The 17,287-nt window shown below is 49.9% G+C and overlaps 1 protein-coding gene across 4 annotated transcripts in view; it reads right to left on the bottom strand.

The window, feature by feature from the left end:
• AP1B1 (adaptor related protein complex 1 subunit beta 1) overlaps positions 1-17,287 on the bottom strand; it is a 49,241-nt gene that overhangs the window by 20,658 nt on the left and 11,296 nt on the right. For all 4 annotated transcript variants that reach the window (XM_057744982.1, XM_057744986.1, XM_057744983.1 and 1 more), the window contains exons 2-7: positions 11,395-11,457; positions 8,253-8,358; positions 5,593-5,728; positions 4,574-4,819; positions 3,210-3,400; positions 2,151-2,372 (exon numbers count right to left, since the gene is read on the bottom strand). In XM_057744982.1, coding sequence (XP_057600965.1) covers positions 2,151-2,372; positions 3,210-3,400; positions 4,574-4,819; positions 5,593-5,728; positions 8,253-8,358; positions 11,395-11,431 — 938 coding nt within the window. In that variant the 5' untranslated portion in view covers positions 11,432-11,457. The remainder of the gene's footprint in view (positions 1-2,150; positions 2,373-3,209; positions 3,401-4,573; positions 4,820-5,592; positions 5,729-8,252; positions 8,359-11,394; positions 11,458-17,287) is intronic.

Here is a 17,287-nt window from a genome sequence, read left to right as displayed (position 1 = left end):
GGAGTCAGGCCTCAGTTCCGCTCCTAGCTGGTGACCTCAGGCCCGTTTCCTCACTCATGACACGGGAAGCATTCTGTGCCAGAAGCATTACCACTGCAGGCCCAAGCTGCTAGTCTTGGAAAGGCCTGGCGTCTGAGCACTCAGCTTTTGGAGTGTTCTCACCGTTCCCTAAATGATAAAGGTGGTTAACTGTGCCTTGACTGTTTTTATAAAAAACATGGTTTCTGCTCAACACCTGCTTTCCTTTCAGAAGCCTGAAATTTTGGTAGGTGTCAGGCAGAAGGTGCCTTTATGACTTGCCTCCAATTAAAACCCAGGGCAGAAACATCACACATGTTGCTGCAGCGTCGCTGGGGGTGGGGTGTGCTCTGTGTGACCCCTCCGTGGGAAGCCTGCACGAGGATTCCTCCAGACTCCACCTGTCTTTCTCCTTTATGACCCAGCTGTGCAGCCCTACCAGGTGGATGATAAACCTCAGCTAAGAGAACAATGATATGCCGTCTCCTGTGAGTCCTTCTAGTGAATCTCTAAATGTTGGGGGGGCGTGGGTCCTGGGGACCCCAACACAGACACCTACATAACAGGGCTGTTGTGAGAGGCAGATGCAAAGCATCTGGCATGATCTATGCCTGCCTCAGAGAAGGCATTTGCTAGGCAGGAGCTGTCACCAGTGTCACTGCTCCTCCTTCAACTGGCACCACCCACCTCATTTTTTTTAGCTGAGGGACCCTGAGCAGGGAGGGGCCTGCCCGAGGTCACACATCTAGTACTCATCAGGGTGGGAGCAAGACAAGAGTCACCAGCCCTACCTGACTCCTACTCCCACGCCCTTTCCAGAACAGAGAGGAGGAACAAAAGGGAATGAGCACAGATGGTGCCGAGGGGAGGAGACCCAGCAGGGAGAAAGGAGGGACCCTGCCCAGGGTAGTCCTCAGCGCTGCTCAGCAGGCTGCGGGGAGGTCCTGGCAAAGCAAAACGCCTCGGTCGTGCCGGGTGGGGGAGGCAGGATCCTGAGCTGGGCAGCAGAAGTCGTGATTTCTGCCATCAAGACTCGGCACAAGCTGCCCGACCACATGCCGGGCCTGGGCCTGGTGGGGCCTCAGCAACAGGGTCAACGTCTCAGGTTTGCCTTGTTAAACACAGCACAGAGAGGCCCTCCTGCTGATCGGGACCCACAGGTCGCGACACCTCGCTGAACCCCACACTGCAACTGTGAGTCCCTAGTCGCATCCCTTTGTTTAGGCACTCACAAAGCTTGCCCCAATCTACCTCACAAACCTTTACAAATGTCCAGTTCCACTGATGTTTCTGGGCTCCTGTGTGCTAAGAACCAGACTGATGTTACAAGGAAAGGGAGTGTGTGCAGTCTTCCAAGAGAGAATGTCTACGAGAGGCCTTGTTCTGCTTGTGAGTTAGCTGCTGATCGAGCCACCTGACCAAGAGGCTGGAAGTAGAACTGCAGCGTCTGGGCCCACTCCACGGAGCTCGGACCCCTCACTGGACTGCCCCTTGTTTCTCAGCCCCGCCCACCCCGGGTGTCAGGTGCCCTCCCTTGAGCAGCGGCTCGCTGCTGTGGTCAGCCCTGCGGGTGAAGGGAAAGGGCTGCTCAGCGTTCTGAGTGACCCTGAGGTTGAAGCAAAACCCATGGCACCTCTTCTTGGAGTCCTCCAGCCTCTAGAACTACGGATGGACTCTTCCCCAGCAAAAATCCGCACATGCACACGACCTCACATCCTGTTTCAGGAGGGCTGTGTGGACTGTTGCCAGTACAGTGCATGCCAGTCTCTACCCAGCATGCTACCTGGTTAGCTAAGCCAAGGCTTCTCAGCCTTGGCACTACTGACACTTCGGGGAGGACAGTTCGGGGGCAGGGAGGGGTCCTGCGCACTGTCGGATGCTGAGCAGCACCCCTGGCTTCCACCCACTGGACGCCAATAGCAGCCCCCACTGGGACAACCAAAAGTCTCCAGACACTGCCAAATGTCCCCTGTGGGATGAAGATGCCAGTGGCTAAGAACCCCTGGGTTAAGCTGTCGAGACGTCCTGCACGGTGACAAGATGTTTCCCTTCAGAGCCCCTGTTCCCAGCAGGAGACCCCCCACCCCCCATCCCCCAGGGCACACACTACCCATATGTGGCGGTCCCAGTACCTTTTCTGCACGATGAGGTTGATGTTTCGCAGGGCCACATACTGCAGCTCGGGCTCAGCCGACAGCAGTGTGACCAGGGGCGGGGCCAGCTTCTTGAGCAGCGTGCTGTAGTAGTCCAGGTCCTTGGACAACATCTCCATGAACTTCATCAGCACCTTCACAGCAGACAGCACCACAGCGGAGTTGGCGTGGGAGAGCCTGGGGGTGACCCGCTCACAGATGCTGCAGTCAATTCCAAGGAGGGCAAATAAGAGAGACAAGCAAGGGAGACAAGCAAATAGGAGCGACAAGCAAAAACACCCTGTTTTTAGTTATCAAGATAGCATGTCTTCTGTAGCAGGAAGATCTAGATCCTGGTTCTGTTTCCTGCTAACTAACCCTAAGCAGGTTAAACCCACCCTGAGCCTCAGCGTCCTCATCTGAACCATGGAGATGATGATGCAACTTCACACGGCTGCTGGAGGCTTAAATGAGACAAGGCACGTGCAGCACTGACGCGGTGCTGCCTGGTGGCCAGTAGATACTGGATAAATGTCAACTCTCTCCCTTCTGCTCTAAGGGCATTCAAAAGGGGCAGGATATCATGTTGGTTGGGACCAAGAGTCAGGGGAGACCCAGCTGGGCGACCCAGGTGATTTCCTCCACCTCCCTAAGCCAGTCTCCCTACCTGTAAGATGGGGACAATGATGGGGCTATCTTCACGGAGTTGCTTTATAAAGATTATGTACCGTGTGGGAAACACCCACCAGAGCCCCAGGCACCCAGTGAGCTTGCACGAACAGCGGCTCTCCTGCCGTCCACCTCCTTCCTCAGCCCACAGTGACCGAGGTCTCTGTCAGCTCCCAGGTCAGGCCCTGGCTTCTGTTCTGTGCCCTCAGTGAGCAGCGAGCTGACTGCCTGAAGCAACACCACTGTCAGCCTGGCTCTGTATCTGAGGGTGGTCTGTGGGGCAGGCCTGGAAAGAGACCACCTGGAGGCCTGCGCCCCAGCTCCCAGTTGGAGCCCCCCATCCCAGGGGCCGGGCCCGGCAAGGCCGGCAAGCAAGGGGCAGCCTCTCACCTCTGGGCCTCCCGGTCGTCCTTGGGCATGTAGTTGGCCAGGCAGTCCAGGATGAAGATCTGGCCCCACTCGGTGCACTCGTTCAGGGCCGTCAGCAGCTTGTTAATGGACTGAGGGTTCAGGTCGAGCAAGTTGCTGCTGGGGTGAGACTCGGCGATCTCCGAGAGGGCAGCCACTGCATTTGCCACCACCTGGTTGAGAGGGTGGAAGGGGCAGAGGCTGGGGTGCTGCTCACGGGCCAGGGCGGCAGTGGGGCTAATGATGTTGGCCAGTCAGAGCTCACACATCCCGAAAGGAATACGATCCAAAGAGCAGGGTCTGGAGCACTGAGACCCACTCCAGGCACCCACCCTACTGACTCCTCTGTAAAGTGAAATTAAAGTCACTGCACCCGCATTAAAGAAAAACACACAACAAGAAAGATCTAGCTTCAAGTTCCTGCAACAGAAAGCGCTCCCTGCTACCTAACACGCAGTCCCACTTTACCAGCTACAGCTGCTCACTCTGGGGGTGTCAACTGTGCTTCTCAGAGCTAGAAGATTCCTGCAGAGCCCCTCGGGGGGACCAGGTTGGGGCTGGAGCACAGAGGGGCTGCCAGGTGAAGCTCTGGGCCTGCAACCCATTTCCACCAGAGCAGCTGTTTTTATGTGTGTTCTGCGTGGTTTTCAACTTCCCCGCAACCAAGCCACTCGGCACCTATGTGTGATCAGTGTTTCAGAGGGATGCAGAATGAGACGTCTGGGCTGGGTGGGCTGTACATTTCACTTTAAACATGGCCCTACCGAACTGTTCTCCAAACTGCTACCATCACCAGCCATGAGGAGACCAGCTCCCCTCCTGGCTGCATTCTGGTGCCCTGTACTCCAGGCTACACGACTTCAAGGGTGACTCTCTACAAGCCTGCAAAGAAGTGGGAAAAGGGAGAAGCACCTCACATTCAGAGCTCTCTGATGGTCTTGGTGAGAGGACGGTGACAATGACAGAGATGGGAAGGGGAAGGAGGGCACTAGTCCTGCGTGCACATCTACTGTGTGCCAGGCTACACCAGGTACATTACCTTCACGGCTTAAGTCTCCCAACATTCCTGGCAGCCACGCAGAACTAGATCCATCTTACTGATGAAGAGAGCTCTGGAAGGTTAGGCAGGCTACCCGAGGTTGCACAGCTCCTTAGAGAGGGCTGTGTAGGAGGGAATCCAGGTCTAGCTCACTCCAAAGACGGCACCCAAACCACTGCAGGTAGGAGAACAGCGAGCCCACCCCGCAGGGCTGTGATTTGCAAGAAGTGGGGCTACCTGTTGGAGGGTCAAGCCAAAGTCCTCTCAAACAACCCTGGAGGTGGTAGAGTGGGTGGCAGCGACTTACCATGGGGTTAGAGTCAGAGATGAGGTCTTTAAGGGTGTCCAGGAAGCCCTGGTCCTCTACCAGCTGGGCGTTGATGTCGTGGAGCTTGGCCACACACACGGCAGCAGTCTTGCGCACATATGGGTCCTCGTCCTTCAGGCACTTCCGGAGTGGCTCGCACAGGTACTCTGTGATCTTGTCAACGCGGATGCAGCCCATGGTCCGCACAGCCAGGGCCCGGATCAGAGGGTTGGGGTCCTCACAGTCCTGGGGGAAACCAGCCATTGGCAGGGGGCAGGAGCAGGCTGAGCAACATCAGACAGCTGCTGTGGGGTCTCCCACTGCCTGCAGCCAACAGCACCAAAAGTGATGCCCTGTATTGGACCTAGCATCTGCCAGATACCGGGCTTTGCAATGTTCCCTCTGATCCTCAAGCAGACGCACAATACTGTCCCCATTCCACAGGTGAGGGAGCTGAGGCCCTCAGGAAGTTCGGGAGCTCACCCAGTCACAGAGCAGAGCCATGATTCAAGCCGCATCCACCCAGCACCGCAACCCTCAATCTTCCCACTGGGCCACAGAACCCTCATTTGCCCACATCTGAGCACGGACGGGGCTGGGGAGCTAAGGTTTTACAGGTGCACAGAGCTGACAATGCAAGTCCCTGATTCTCCTCAATCTGGAGGACAGAACATGCAGAAAGGAGCGAAGTCTAGAGGTGCAACACAGAAGCCCTCAGACACGTGCTGCATCCTGAGCTGGCAAATGACACAGGGCCACGGCTCACCCCAGGGCACACGGGGATCAACAGGCCTGGGGCAACCTCACATGCAATGAGTTAGCAGGACCTGTAACGTCAGATTTTCTGGAGACAACGGGAGCCCTCTGCTGGAGGAAGAGGCCCCCAGGCCAGCAGTCTGCCGGCCTGGAGAGGAGCCTCCGTGTCTCCACCCAGGGCTGTAGCACCCCACCCCGGGAGACTGAGGGGAGACGGAGCAGTGGGCACCCACACCCCCACTCCCCACTAAGCTCCTACTCACCTTCACAAAGGTGTTGACGGCCATGATGGCCATGTCGGGCTGACTCTTGGCGTAGTTCATCAAGTACAGGTACACCAATTTCTTCAGCTCCAGGTTGTCCGTCTGCATACAGTTCACCACGTCAGGGAAGAGGGCACTGAAGGGTCAAAGTGGCATCCGTGTGGGGAAGGCCGAAGAAAAGAAGAGGAAGACTTTTCAGGCAGCTGATGGGGGCTGGGGAGGAGGGCAAGTGGGAAGGAAAACATAACAGGACTTCCCAGTAAAAGGCAGGACAACAGATCTTTTACTGTGAACATCTGTTGGTAGAAATGGAATTCCAAAGGGTGATTTTAAAAGCAAAAAAGTCCTCTTTTCTTTTCACAGGGTTCAAACATGAGCTCTAGAGCCCATGTGACCTGGCTCAAACCCAGCTCTGCCTCTTGCTGGCTGTATCAAGTTGAGAAAATTCCTTTATTCCCAGTTTCAGTTTCCTCATTTGCAGAAAGATATAACAAAACCCCATTTCACAGGGCCCTTGTGATAACTGAAAGACAACATACTAAAGGTATCTAGTCCTTGACGTGTTGGAGATGCTACAGAAATGAAAATGTTCGTGTTTCCTTCTCTGATACTTGACATGGCTGCTTATATTGGGCTGCTGGTTGCAGAGGGTTTAGGGGAGCAGAGGTGGGCTGGGCTGCAGTCACTACAAGGCACCCACGAAGAACCAGTGCACATGTATAGAGCATGCACTGCACACCAGGCTTGGTGCTAAGGGCTTTACATAATGATCTCATTTAACAGCCCTGAGTAGCCAGTGGATTATCCCCATTTCATAGAAGACAACACTGAGGCTCACAAATGTTAAATAATTGCCTAAGGCACCAGGTCTGAGTGCACAGCCCATGCTCAAGATGCTGTTACAATGGGCAGAACCCTTCCCAACACGGCACCTCACAGTCCCAGGGTCACAGGCTCCTTGACAGGTGAAATATGGTTAGTGGTCAATTTTCTGTCTCTGGAATTGTCACTTCCTTTCTCAATTTTTGTGACTTTATGGGCAAGGGCCTGGTAACAGAGACTTAAGAGGTCAAAGTGAATTCCCTGAGCCCTGACAGGCAGAAGAGTCCAGTCAGTGCTGAAGCTGATGCATCGCCTTGGAAGATGACAAACCAGGAAGAAGGGAGGGGTGGGGGGAGGAACAGCTGAGGGGTCCAACTTGCTCCTTGAGGCCTATCACATCAGCACAACAAGTTCATTAGAGACATAAGAGCAAAGGTGCCTCCTCTGTGACAAGGGTGTTCTAACAGAAGGAGAGTGGCTTTGTCCTGGGAGGAACCTGTCTTGGAAGGAGGCGCAGCCTTCCAGCAGACGCCTGATCCCTCTCCGCCGCTCTGTCCTCAGCAGGTTTCTCTGCAGAACCGTTCTGCCTGTGGTGCTGTCAGGCGGTCCCTTGCTGAGCAAGGCACTGGGACAGGGCAATCCATGGAGAAGCCTAGAGCAGTGGGATGCTGCTGAGGGACCCTGATGGGGAGCTGCTCCACATCACCACCCAGGCCTACCAGGCACGGGACTAGGCACCATAAGGGCACAGAGGAGAGGGAATGGGGGAAAGCACCCGGGGTCTGGATTTCAGGAGGACTGAGCGTGAACCCCGCTCTTCCATTACCCATGTGACCACTGGCCAGTCATTGTTTCTGGTTTCTTTGGCAGGAAAACCATCCTTATCTACAGTATGGGAATTGCCAAGAAAACACCTAAAGGTGTTTTGTCGACTCTCAAACACTGTGCAAGTGTCAAGGTGTCATAAAACCCAGCCCCTGTCCCTTGGGGACTCGATAATGTGGCGAGCAGGTTAGCACAAGTACACATAAGAAGAGGACAGCCTAGAATTAGCGCCAGGAACCAGCAAGTGCTGTGTGTTGAGGGCAGTAGGCTGGCATGATGGGGAGGCAGCAGGGTAAATGGACGGGGAAGGGACATTCCAGGCTGAGGAGACGCATGAGCAAAGGAGCGGCCACAAGTCTACATGTGATCTGCTCTGGCAACAGATGCACACCAGAGGCTGCACGCTGACAACAAACTTAACAAGCCCAACCTGCAGGTGTTTTACTTGCACAGTGTTTGACTGTTTAGTATCATCCAGCAATCTTTTGGGGAGGCGGGGGCGGGGGGGGAGGGGAGCAGCACCGCATGGCTTGTGGGATCTTAGTTCCCTGACCAGCGATTGAACCTGGGCCCACAGTGGTGAGAGCTCAGAGTCTTAACCACTGGACCACCATCTGGCAATCCATAACAGGGAGATTTAAAATGAAAAATCCAGATTCCCCATTCTTTTTAAAAACCAAAAGATCTGGCCCCACTGGGGTCATTTTCCCCAGCAGGCAGCACCCTCTCAAGTTTCTGTGAGGGCTCACACCATATTCACTTCACTGCCTGTTGCCTTTTCGACCCAGTACACTTCACTTGCTCCATTACTGCCCAACCCCGTCAGCATTTGAGCCCATGAACCCTCTGCAAACAAAACCTTCTGTTTGGAAAGGAGGTTTGTGAAGGAAGCTACATGAGGAGAGACATGGGTCCCTAGAGATACCTTAAAGGAGGGATCTGAACTGGACCCAAGCTCGCAAGCCTGCCTTTGTCAGCCACCTCCAGCTGTCAGCCAGCCTACCCCTGCACACCTGACGTCTTTGCCCACAGTCATGGATGCAATCACTTTCTTCACCGCCTCCTTCTTCTTCTCCTTCTTGTCACTGTTCAGCTCCGCCTTCAGCTCAAAGATCTCTCCTGAAAAAGAAGGCAGCATGAGTGACCCATCTCCACCCTGCCAGGGGGCGATTCCCAGTCCCCAGCTTCCAAAAGAATGGGAGGGAAGCAGGTAAAGCACTCCGTGCTGCCTGCTGAGGGCAGCTTTAGGCCCTGGCTCCGCGTGGGGCAGGCAGCAGAGGGAGACAACTCTGAATTATCAGGATGGAAGCTTGGAGGTCACGTCAGATTGAGGTGAGAGGAGCCGTGGAAGCTACAAAGGTTCTAAGGGAGACAAAAAGTGTTCAGCCAGACAGCTAAAAATATACAGTGAGAAGCAAAGCTCTCCTTAGTCATCCTTACCCAAAGCCCTCAAGGCAGCATGGGATGGAACGTGAGGACCTAAGGTTTGAGGGGAAAGGGCAGGATCTGCTCAGTTTCCATACACAGGCTCTTCCTGTTTTCCTAGAGCCTCGAGTTAAAAGCGCTCACTCAGGGTTTCACTTCCTGAGCCACAAGTGGTTGTTCAGCTCTGAAAATGGGAATTCAGCTGTCCCACGAGGGCTCTAGCATTTAATAAACACTTCTTAAGAACTTGATGATCTGGAAAAAGCAAACGAGGAAGCAGGACTCTTCAGGGCCCTGTCATGGAGAGGTAGTCAGGGCCCCGATAACCCCAATAACAGGTTAAGAGGGCAGACGGTGGAGTGAGACAGGCCTCCTGTCCTCAAAACAGCTGCGGCCAGCCTTTCCTGAGCCCTTCTTTAGGCCAGGCACCTCCCTAACTTCTTCCCACGCCTTTTCTCATTTCACCCGCACAACTCCACACTTGCCACCATTCTGCAGATAAGCAAATGGAGGCTAGAAGAGGTTTGGGAACTTGCCCAAGGACACAGCCATGAGGAGGAAGGCCAAGATTCAAAACCAGGTCTGCCAGCTCCAAAGCCCATGTGCTCTGGCTGACTCAGGACATTCGCTCTGCATCTCTGAACTCATTTCCTGTCTGTACTCTCTGCCTCACCTGGGGCCTTGACTCTTCTCATGCAACAGATGCGAAACGCTCAGCCTGGTGCCTGGCGCTCAGTGGCCTGCATTAAAGGTGGCTGCTATTATTATTAACTTGCCATGTGACTCTCTGTCTTGGCTCCCTCTTTTGTAGGAGAGTCCCGGGTTTCCCTCTCAAGTTACTTGGGGTGCAAGTGAAGCAGCAACTATCATGGGGGTGGGGGGGAGTACTAGAGGAAGTTCTAGATGGATTTACAGTGAAAAACAGAAAACAGGGTTTTTTTGTTTTGTTCTTTTTTATTTTTTTAAATGACTGAACAACGCGGTATTCAGCAAAGAACTTGAGATGAGAGACAGTAAACAGGTTAATTAAGAACAATTACACAGCACAACCCGGGCAAGGCCACACTGAGGATATTGCTCAACACAGGCAGGAGGAATCTGCAGACCTTGCAGTTCACATCCAAGGAAGGAACACGCGCCCTTCTCCTCTAAGAGACTGAGGGGGCTGTGTGTCCCTGCTAGGGAACGCAACAGACCACGTGACCAGGGCCCTAATCCTGGGCCCTGCTGCTGGGCTGCCCCTGCTTTGTGTGAGGTGTTTGGCCAGACTCAGTACAACTGGCTGTCAACTGATGGATCTAGGCCCGAGTCACCTTGGCCCCAAGAAGCTAGTGGGGTGAACCTGGGATCTGCCTGCTTCTGAACTATCTCCTTCCTATAACGGGCCCAAATCCAATCAGTCACCGAGCCTACCTCTTCAGTCATACACGAGGCATCCGATTCTATCCCCAACACCCCGCCTTTCTCCCCAGCTCAGGCACCATCATCTCTCACGTGAACCTCACTCATGTCGATCTTTGATTAGAATCTGCCTCTGACCTCCCCTTGCCTAAAACCACCCCGATGTTAAATTTGGTCCCAGACATTTCTCTAGACATTCTCCTCAAGAGAAAAACCCACAAACCCCCACGACGGACACTCCAATACACTCAGCACTGTTCACCCCCTCCAGCCAGGCTTGTGGGCCCTGCACACTTCTCCAGCTTTCCTTCCACCACACTCTGCATAACTTCTGCCCAGGTCTTCCTTTCCCTGAGGTACCCTGGGCCAGCACTCACTTCCCTCCCCTCCTTTACCTGGCTAGCTCACCGGGGCCCTCCCCCGGCCCCCTGCCCCTCCCTTACCACAGCACCCACTTCCCTTTGGAGTGAATGCTACTTGATAAATTGTCCTCTCTGCTCAAGGGCAAGAAAGCCACACAGAGACTCCATCTGTCTCCTCCACTGCACATGAAAGGGACGCAGGAAAACGGGCTGGACCGAGAAATTAACTGCCTGATGAGGGGACTGAAGGTCCTGGCTCAGCTGACCAACAACAGCCTCTCCTCATCTGGTCAGCAGGCAAGTGTTAATCTCCCCTTGCAGGGAAGGAAGAAGGAAGGAAGGGTCAGCCAGAAAGATGCTTACTGGGTTAAAGCACATTTGTCAGCCACTACAACAAACTCCACTTCCTGAAAAGCAGAAACAACCGCGATACCCAACAACACAGGACTAGCTTAGCAAATTTCGACGCAGCAACTCAGCAGACTAATACTGAGACTTCAGAACTGTGGGGAAACATTTACAATAATGTCAGGTGAAAAACAGGATATGAACTCTGACTTCATCCACGTAAAACATATGCCCAAGGATAAGAACTAAGCACACATAGATATCAGTGTGGGGGTGCTGACAGGATTGTGTGCTTTCTTTGCATGGGGGGGTGGGGTAGGACGGACAGACATGACATCATTTTTAACAATTTAAATTTAAAGCCATGGGGAACAAAAGAGGGCTTTTTTCTATACTTGGAGCTAATGCTTTTTCCTTCTGGAATTCTGAAAGAAGTGGTCAACTTCTTACACCATCCAAGGTTCACATTTCTGGATCCACAAGGTTAAAAATGCTCTGGGCGATTCTTGCCATTTGCTTCCAGGCCTCCACCCACCCTCACCCCCATCCCGCAGGGAGCGAGCAGAAGGGTCAGGCAGGGAAAGAGGAGGGTAAGACCCTACAATGAAATAAACGGTACCTTTCTTGGTCGTGGTGAAATATTTTGAGTCCGTCATTTTGGTCCCTTATCTGTGGCCAGACTCTGCAAGACAGAAAAGAGGGTGACTTGCCTGTGGGTTCCATTCCATTTTCATTTCACAAGAGGGGAGAGGGATCCAGTGCACGCCTGGTAAGGGGAGATAGCTTTTCATCTCTTTACTGGGCAAATGAACTGTTAGATAATGGCTGATTGGATTTTGGAGGGTAATTCTGAAGGTTCTATCAAATTTTAAAATGTGCATATTTTTGACCCAGCGATTTTACTTCTAGGAATCTCTCCCACAGAAATATCTGCACAGGATAAAAGGGTTTCATAACCTGCAGCACTGTCCATAACAACATACCACTGGAAATAACTTTGGAAGAGTCCACGGATTACAAAGAACCAAACAATCATGATTAGAGCAGCCCTACTGTGGCGCTCACTCTGCCCAGCACTAAGTGCTTTGCACACGTGAACTCGTTGAAGCCTCATCGCAGCCTCATGGAAGTACTATCATTGCCTATATTGTCAAAGGAGCTTGGAAAAAAAGTTTAAAAAGATAGAGTTTAAAAAGCTAGAGAAATTTCCTCTCTCCCCAACTTTTCCAAGCTTCTCTAACAGTGACAGGCATTATTCATCTCTAGAAAGGGCCAGAATCCACACACTGCAGACTCTACAGCACTCCCCAAACCTAACTGGCCAGTTTTCTCAAAGCATCTCTCAGGACACCTCCTGGTGTAAAACTCACAGTGTGAAGTGCTGGTCTAAGGCAACAGGTCAAAGAAAGTACCAAGGCCCTCTTGTGCATTCAACAATTTGCTGAGCATTTACTATGTAACCTCAGTAGTTCTGCTTGGCCAACAGATGAGAGAGAAGAAGCTACACAGGAGCCAAGTACCCTGGATGCGTGGCAGAGGCTTCAGGGGTTGTTCCAACACTTATTAAGACGCTATCATTTACTGAACCCCTATTAAAGCTTTACACACATTATCTCATTTAATTCTACCGATAAAGTAACTGCTTTTACCCCCTTTTTAGATGAGGAAACTGAGGCTCTGGGATGTTAAGTAACTTGCCCAAGGCTTAACATGGCTTGTAAGTGGCTGGACTGGGAGACCATTTCAGGTCCATCTGAGCTCTGGACCTGTGCTCTAACGATGAGGGAGTTCTGCTTCCCCCATCTGAGAGGAAGGACAGAACCCTGACAGTGGCTTAGGGCTCAGTCCAAAAAGCCATTAAGACTTTCAACTTTCAGTCTTACCTATAGTTTCACGTGGTTCACAAAATCACACAACCCAAAGGAGAGATATTTGAATGGAGAAAACCCACTCACTTTGTCCCTTCTGTTGCCTCTATGGAAGAGACTCAAACATGTAAACCATTAATATCTTCTTTCAATTCATTACTACGGGGGGCGGGGGCCAGATGAAGTTTACTGCTGGGATGGATGTGAGGAGTGAAGGATCATCTCAAAAGTCTCTGGAAACAAAGGCAACATGGCTCCCCTGCAGCTCTATTGTATTTTTCCAGTTTAACCCTGTATTTATGGCAGGATGGCAATAGGGCTGTTTCCCAACTGAGACGCCCACCCATAGGTTTTGCTTCAGTAACCAACGGGAAACCAATACGTATTGTCTTGGGGCTGCCTTAAAGTCTTTGTGGATCCTCTCAGGATAAAGGAATAAAATAAACTTTTGTATACTTTATACTAAAGTATAAAGAGAAAGCCACAGTTCCACATTCCTTTTGCTTTGTCAGGTTGAAAAGGGATGATGGCACTGTTCTGTGGGCGCTGCGGGAAAGAGCAGAAGAGACCACTGTGTCTGTTGATGCTGCGCTGCCGCAGGGCTGCTAACCGCCAGTCCTGGCAGCAGGAGCCAGGGCTGCAGACAGACCCACAAGGGCAGGCCCCACCTCGGCCTGGTCCACAGCTGCATCCATCCTCCACACAAGCCTGGCCCGTGTTCAGTCAATAGTTGTTGAAAGAAAAGTGACCACTGAGAAGCCCAGGGAGCCTCAGCCTGCTCTTCGACAGCCGTTAGGTAACTATTTAAGCATTTGTTTCCTACAGGAGTTTACGTACAATAAAAATAATTTCCTTTTTGAGCACACACAAAGCTATTTTCTCAGGGAAACCTCACCAACCTAGAGGTTCTTTGTGGAGCTTTGAGGATGAGCAGGTAAAGAAGACAATGGCATGTCTGTCACACAATAAAAGGCTGCATGGCTTCAGAAGCCACAGGCCTGAGAGCATAACCAGAGGTATCCAGAATAGGAGAGTGCCTTGTTTCCCAAGGTTAAAATCAGTCGAAGAAGAGGGATCAATGAAGGCAAGAGGGGCTAAAATCACAGAAAGTAATGTACAAACCCCTCCAATGTGAAATCTAAAAGGAAATCAAAGTGAACAAAGCAAAAACTACCTTAGATGTCTAACTGCAGTGCTGCCCAGAAATTCTTCCTTCTCTGATAGAGGAAGCTGTCAGAGGCTTTCCCCTCATCTGCAGGCACAACACAACGTCCAAGGGCCCTGAATTGAATTCCCAGAACGCAGCCTGACAGGTCTGTGTTGGATGTAACTACCCAGGTGGAGGAAAGGGTGGGAAAGCTTCTCTTTGGGGGATTAAAAAAAAGCAAGAGAGCTGCAGGGTCAGCTAGTGAAGCCACCACAGCTGCTGATGCCCCTACAGCTGGAACTTTTGATGACACTCTTCCTTTTACAGGTGCTAAGCAACTACTCACGAACATAAACTGCTACCCCATGCGCCGGCTGGTACTGGTGGCCCCTTTCCTCCACAGTATCTATTTCTCATATTCCTCTGCAGAGAGCCCAATGGGCCTAGTGATGCAGAAATCATATCCCTCTGAAGTTGTTTCATATACAGGAAATTAAAGTAGAGGAGGAAGGGGAAGATGGAGAGAAATGAAAATGCTTTTGCAAAGCCACCCCAGAGCACAGATTAAAAAATCTCACCTCTCCATGAAAGGTCACCTGCACTATGTGGATCTACTGAAGGTGGCTATCTCCTTGTCTCCTTTCAATGCAGTTGCCTTCAGGATGTCAGCGCAAGAGAGATTTTTCATTCTCTCTGCAGGAATGGAAAAAACCCTAAAGTTCAGTCAGACTTTGAGCTCAGACTTACAGATGCCACAGGAAAGACTGGTGCTTTTCTTGGCCCTGCTCGGCTGTCAACCTGCATTGCACCCCTGCTAACAGAGGCCACAGGGGCCAAGACTCTGACTGTGTACATGAGCCACAAGTGAAAGCAAGCAGCCAATTTAGGCAAGAAAAAGCTTAGGCTTTTGATTCCATCTCTGGAAGTGGCAGGGCACATTAAAAAAAGCAGTGATTGGAGGGAATTTTTGTTTCAGAAGCTGCTCTGGCCAGTGTGATGAATCACTTCTGCTTAGGATATGGTATTCTAGGCTGGGATACTCCTCAATTTCAGCATTTACAGGCCAAGGAATGCCTGAAAGGGATGGTACAGTCCAAATTCAAAGTGGGGCACACCTGGAAGGACCCGTTTGTCTTTGTTTGTTTTCATAATTTTTTTAAAAATTTATTTATTATTTTTTTGGGGGTACACCAAGTTCAATCATCTGTTTTTATACACATTGACCCGTTTGTCTTTGAGGGGCCACTGCTGCCGTCCCCACCTCAGTCCTCCCTCCCCACACCCATTCTCGGAAGATGACTTTGACGCCACAATCCCAGGGCCAATCCTGTTAATTTCACTTTTTTTTTTGGTTTTAAATCCTACTGACAGGACTGATTCCCCTGTCACTAGGCTTAAGGAAAGGAACTGAGTAATAAAGCCTGAAACAGAGTAGTTTTCTCGAACTATAATGAAGTCCTTGGTGAGAATCACTGACACACTGGCCAGGGACAAAGATGTAATTTAATTTAAGAGTGGAAAAATGAGGTCCTAGGAAGAAAAGGAAAGGAAAAAACTCATAAAAAATATTCCCAGCTAAAGACTTCGAATTTTAGCCACTGGAGTTAGGGTTGGGCTTAAAAAAGAAAGTCCTCAACACTTTTCAGAATTTTGAGTCCTCACAAATCTAAATGTAATTATTTTATGAACAGGAGATTAAAAATATCTTTCTGTGTTTTAAGCTAATAGAATAAATTTATATCTATTAAAAAATACATTAAGGACTCGAGGGAGGGTGGGGGGGGAGTCGAGGGAGGGAGGGAATACGGGGATATGTGTATAAAAACAGATGATTGAACTTGGTGTACCCCCCAAAAAATAATAAATAATAAATAAATAAATAAACAAACAAACTAAAATCTGGCAAGGGAAAAAATTGCATTAAGAGACTTCCCTGGCAGCCCAGTAATTAAGACTCCGTGCTCCCAATGCTGGGGGCACGGGTTCAATCCCTGGCTGGGGAACTAAGATCCTGTATGCCACATGGCGCAGCCAAAAAGAGAAAATATGAATACATTTCAACTTTTCTCCAAGGTCTCAAACTTGCTAATAATAATTAAATGAAGAATTCTGAGCTGAGGTTATAGTTTACTTCATCTCTACAATTCAACTTCATCTCTTAAAAATGGGGAATTCACCACTGACAGGGGATACTGTGAGGACGAAAGAACACAGACAAGTGCAAACATAAGCTTTGCAAATATGAAATTCCAGAATAAGCAGAAGAGGCAAAATTAACCTATAGTGATAGAAGTCAGATCAGTGGATGCTTCTAGGTGGGCAGGACTGATTTATGGGCGGATGAAAGAATTCTAGGGATGATGGAAACAATCTTTATTTTGATGCAGATATTGGCCAGACTGTACACGTAAGAGCTGAGCATTTCACTTGGTGTAAGTTATACAAACATTAAACTTTTTTTTAATAACAAAATAAAACCTACTGCTGGAGAAGAAAAATAGAGCACTGCATAATCCAAAGGAAATAAAGCCTTTCTGAGTATGACATAAAATCAAGAAGTCTTAAAAGATCTATGAATTCAACTATATAAAAATCAAGTTTTCCTGTATGGCCAAAACCAATAAAAACCAAACAACATACAAAAGAAACACACACACACAAAATTGCATCACATCACAAAAGGCTATTTTCTTTAATACATAAAAAGTGACTACAAAGAGAATGGTGAAGGATGTGACCCATTCAGAGAAAACAAAATACAATGGTTTAGGCTTACTTGTAAGAGAAATGGAAATTAAAATTACAGTGAAATACCATCCATCAGCTATTGGATTGATAAACGCCCAAAACTCTGATAGCACTCCATGCTGGTGTTGATGTGGAGAAACAGATACACTCATATGATGCTAGCGACAGTCCAAATTGCTACAACCTCTATAGCAATTTGACAACAGCAGCTACCAACTGCAAAGGTACTTACCCACTGACCCAGCAATTCTGCTTCCAGGAGTTTCTTCTATACGTAAAAAACTATGTAGATACAGTTATTCATGTGGCATCCTTCATAATAGCAAAATATTGTAAACACCTTAAATGTCCTCCCATAGAGGACTGACTGGATAAGATAATAAGTGAAAAAAGGCAAGATGCAAAACTATACGTAGTATGCTACCATTTCTATTAAAAAATTAAAATATTAATATTAATAAAACATAAATACCCAAGTGTTTGCAAATGCATAGACTATCCTTGAAAGGGTAAATAAGAAAAGTTGACAGTGGTTTCCTCAAGAAAGGAAGCTGGCTTATCAAGGGTCGGGGTAAGAGACTGACCATTCATGGTTTACCTTAGTCTATCTTGGGAATTTTATATCCTGTGCATGTATCATCTCTTTTAAATATAATGCAGTTTAGAAAACAATGGTGCATCTAATCCACAACACTATCCCCACACCCGGGCTCCTCCTTCAGTCTCAGCTCAAACACTGCTGCCCCAGA

The sequence above is a fragment of the Hippopotamus amphibius genome, chromosome 8, assembly GCF_030028045.1.
Source record: "Hippopotamus amphibius kiboko isolate mHipAmp2 chromosome 8, mHipAmp2.hap2, whole genome shotgun sequence".
Lineage (NCBI taxonomy): Eukaryota > Metazoa > Chordata > Mammalia > Artiodactyla > Hippopotamidae > Hippopotamus > Hippopotamus amphibius.
This window is presented reverse-complemented; position numbering and strand designations above follow the sequence as displayed.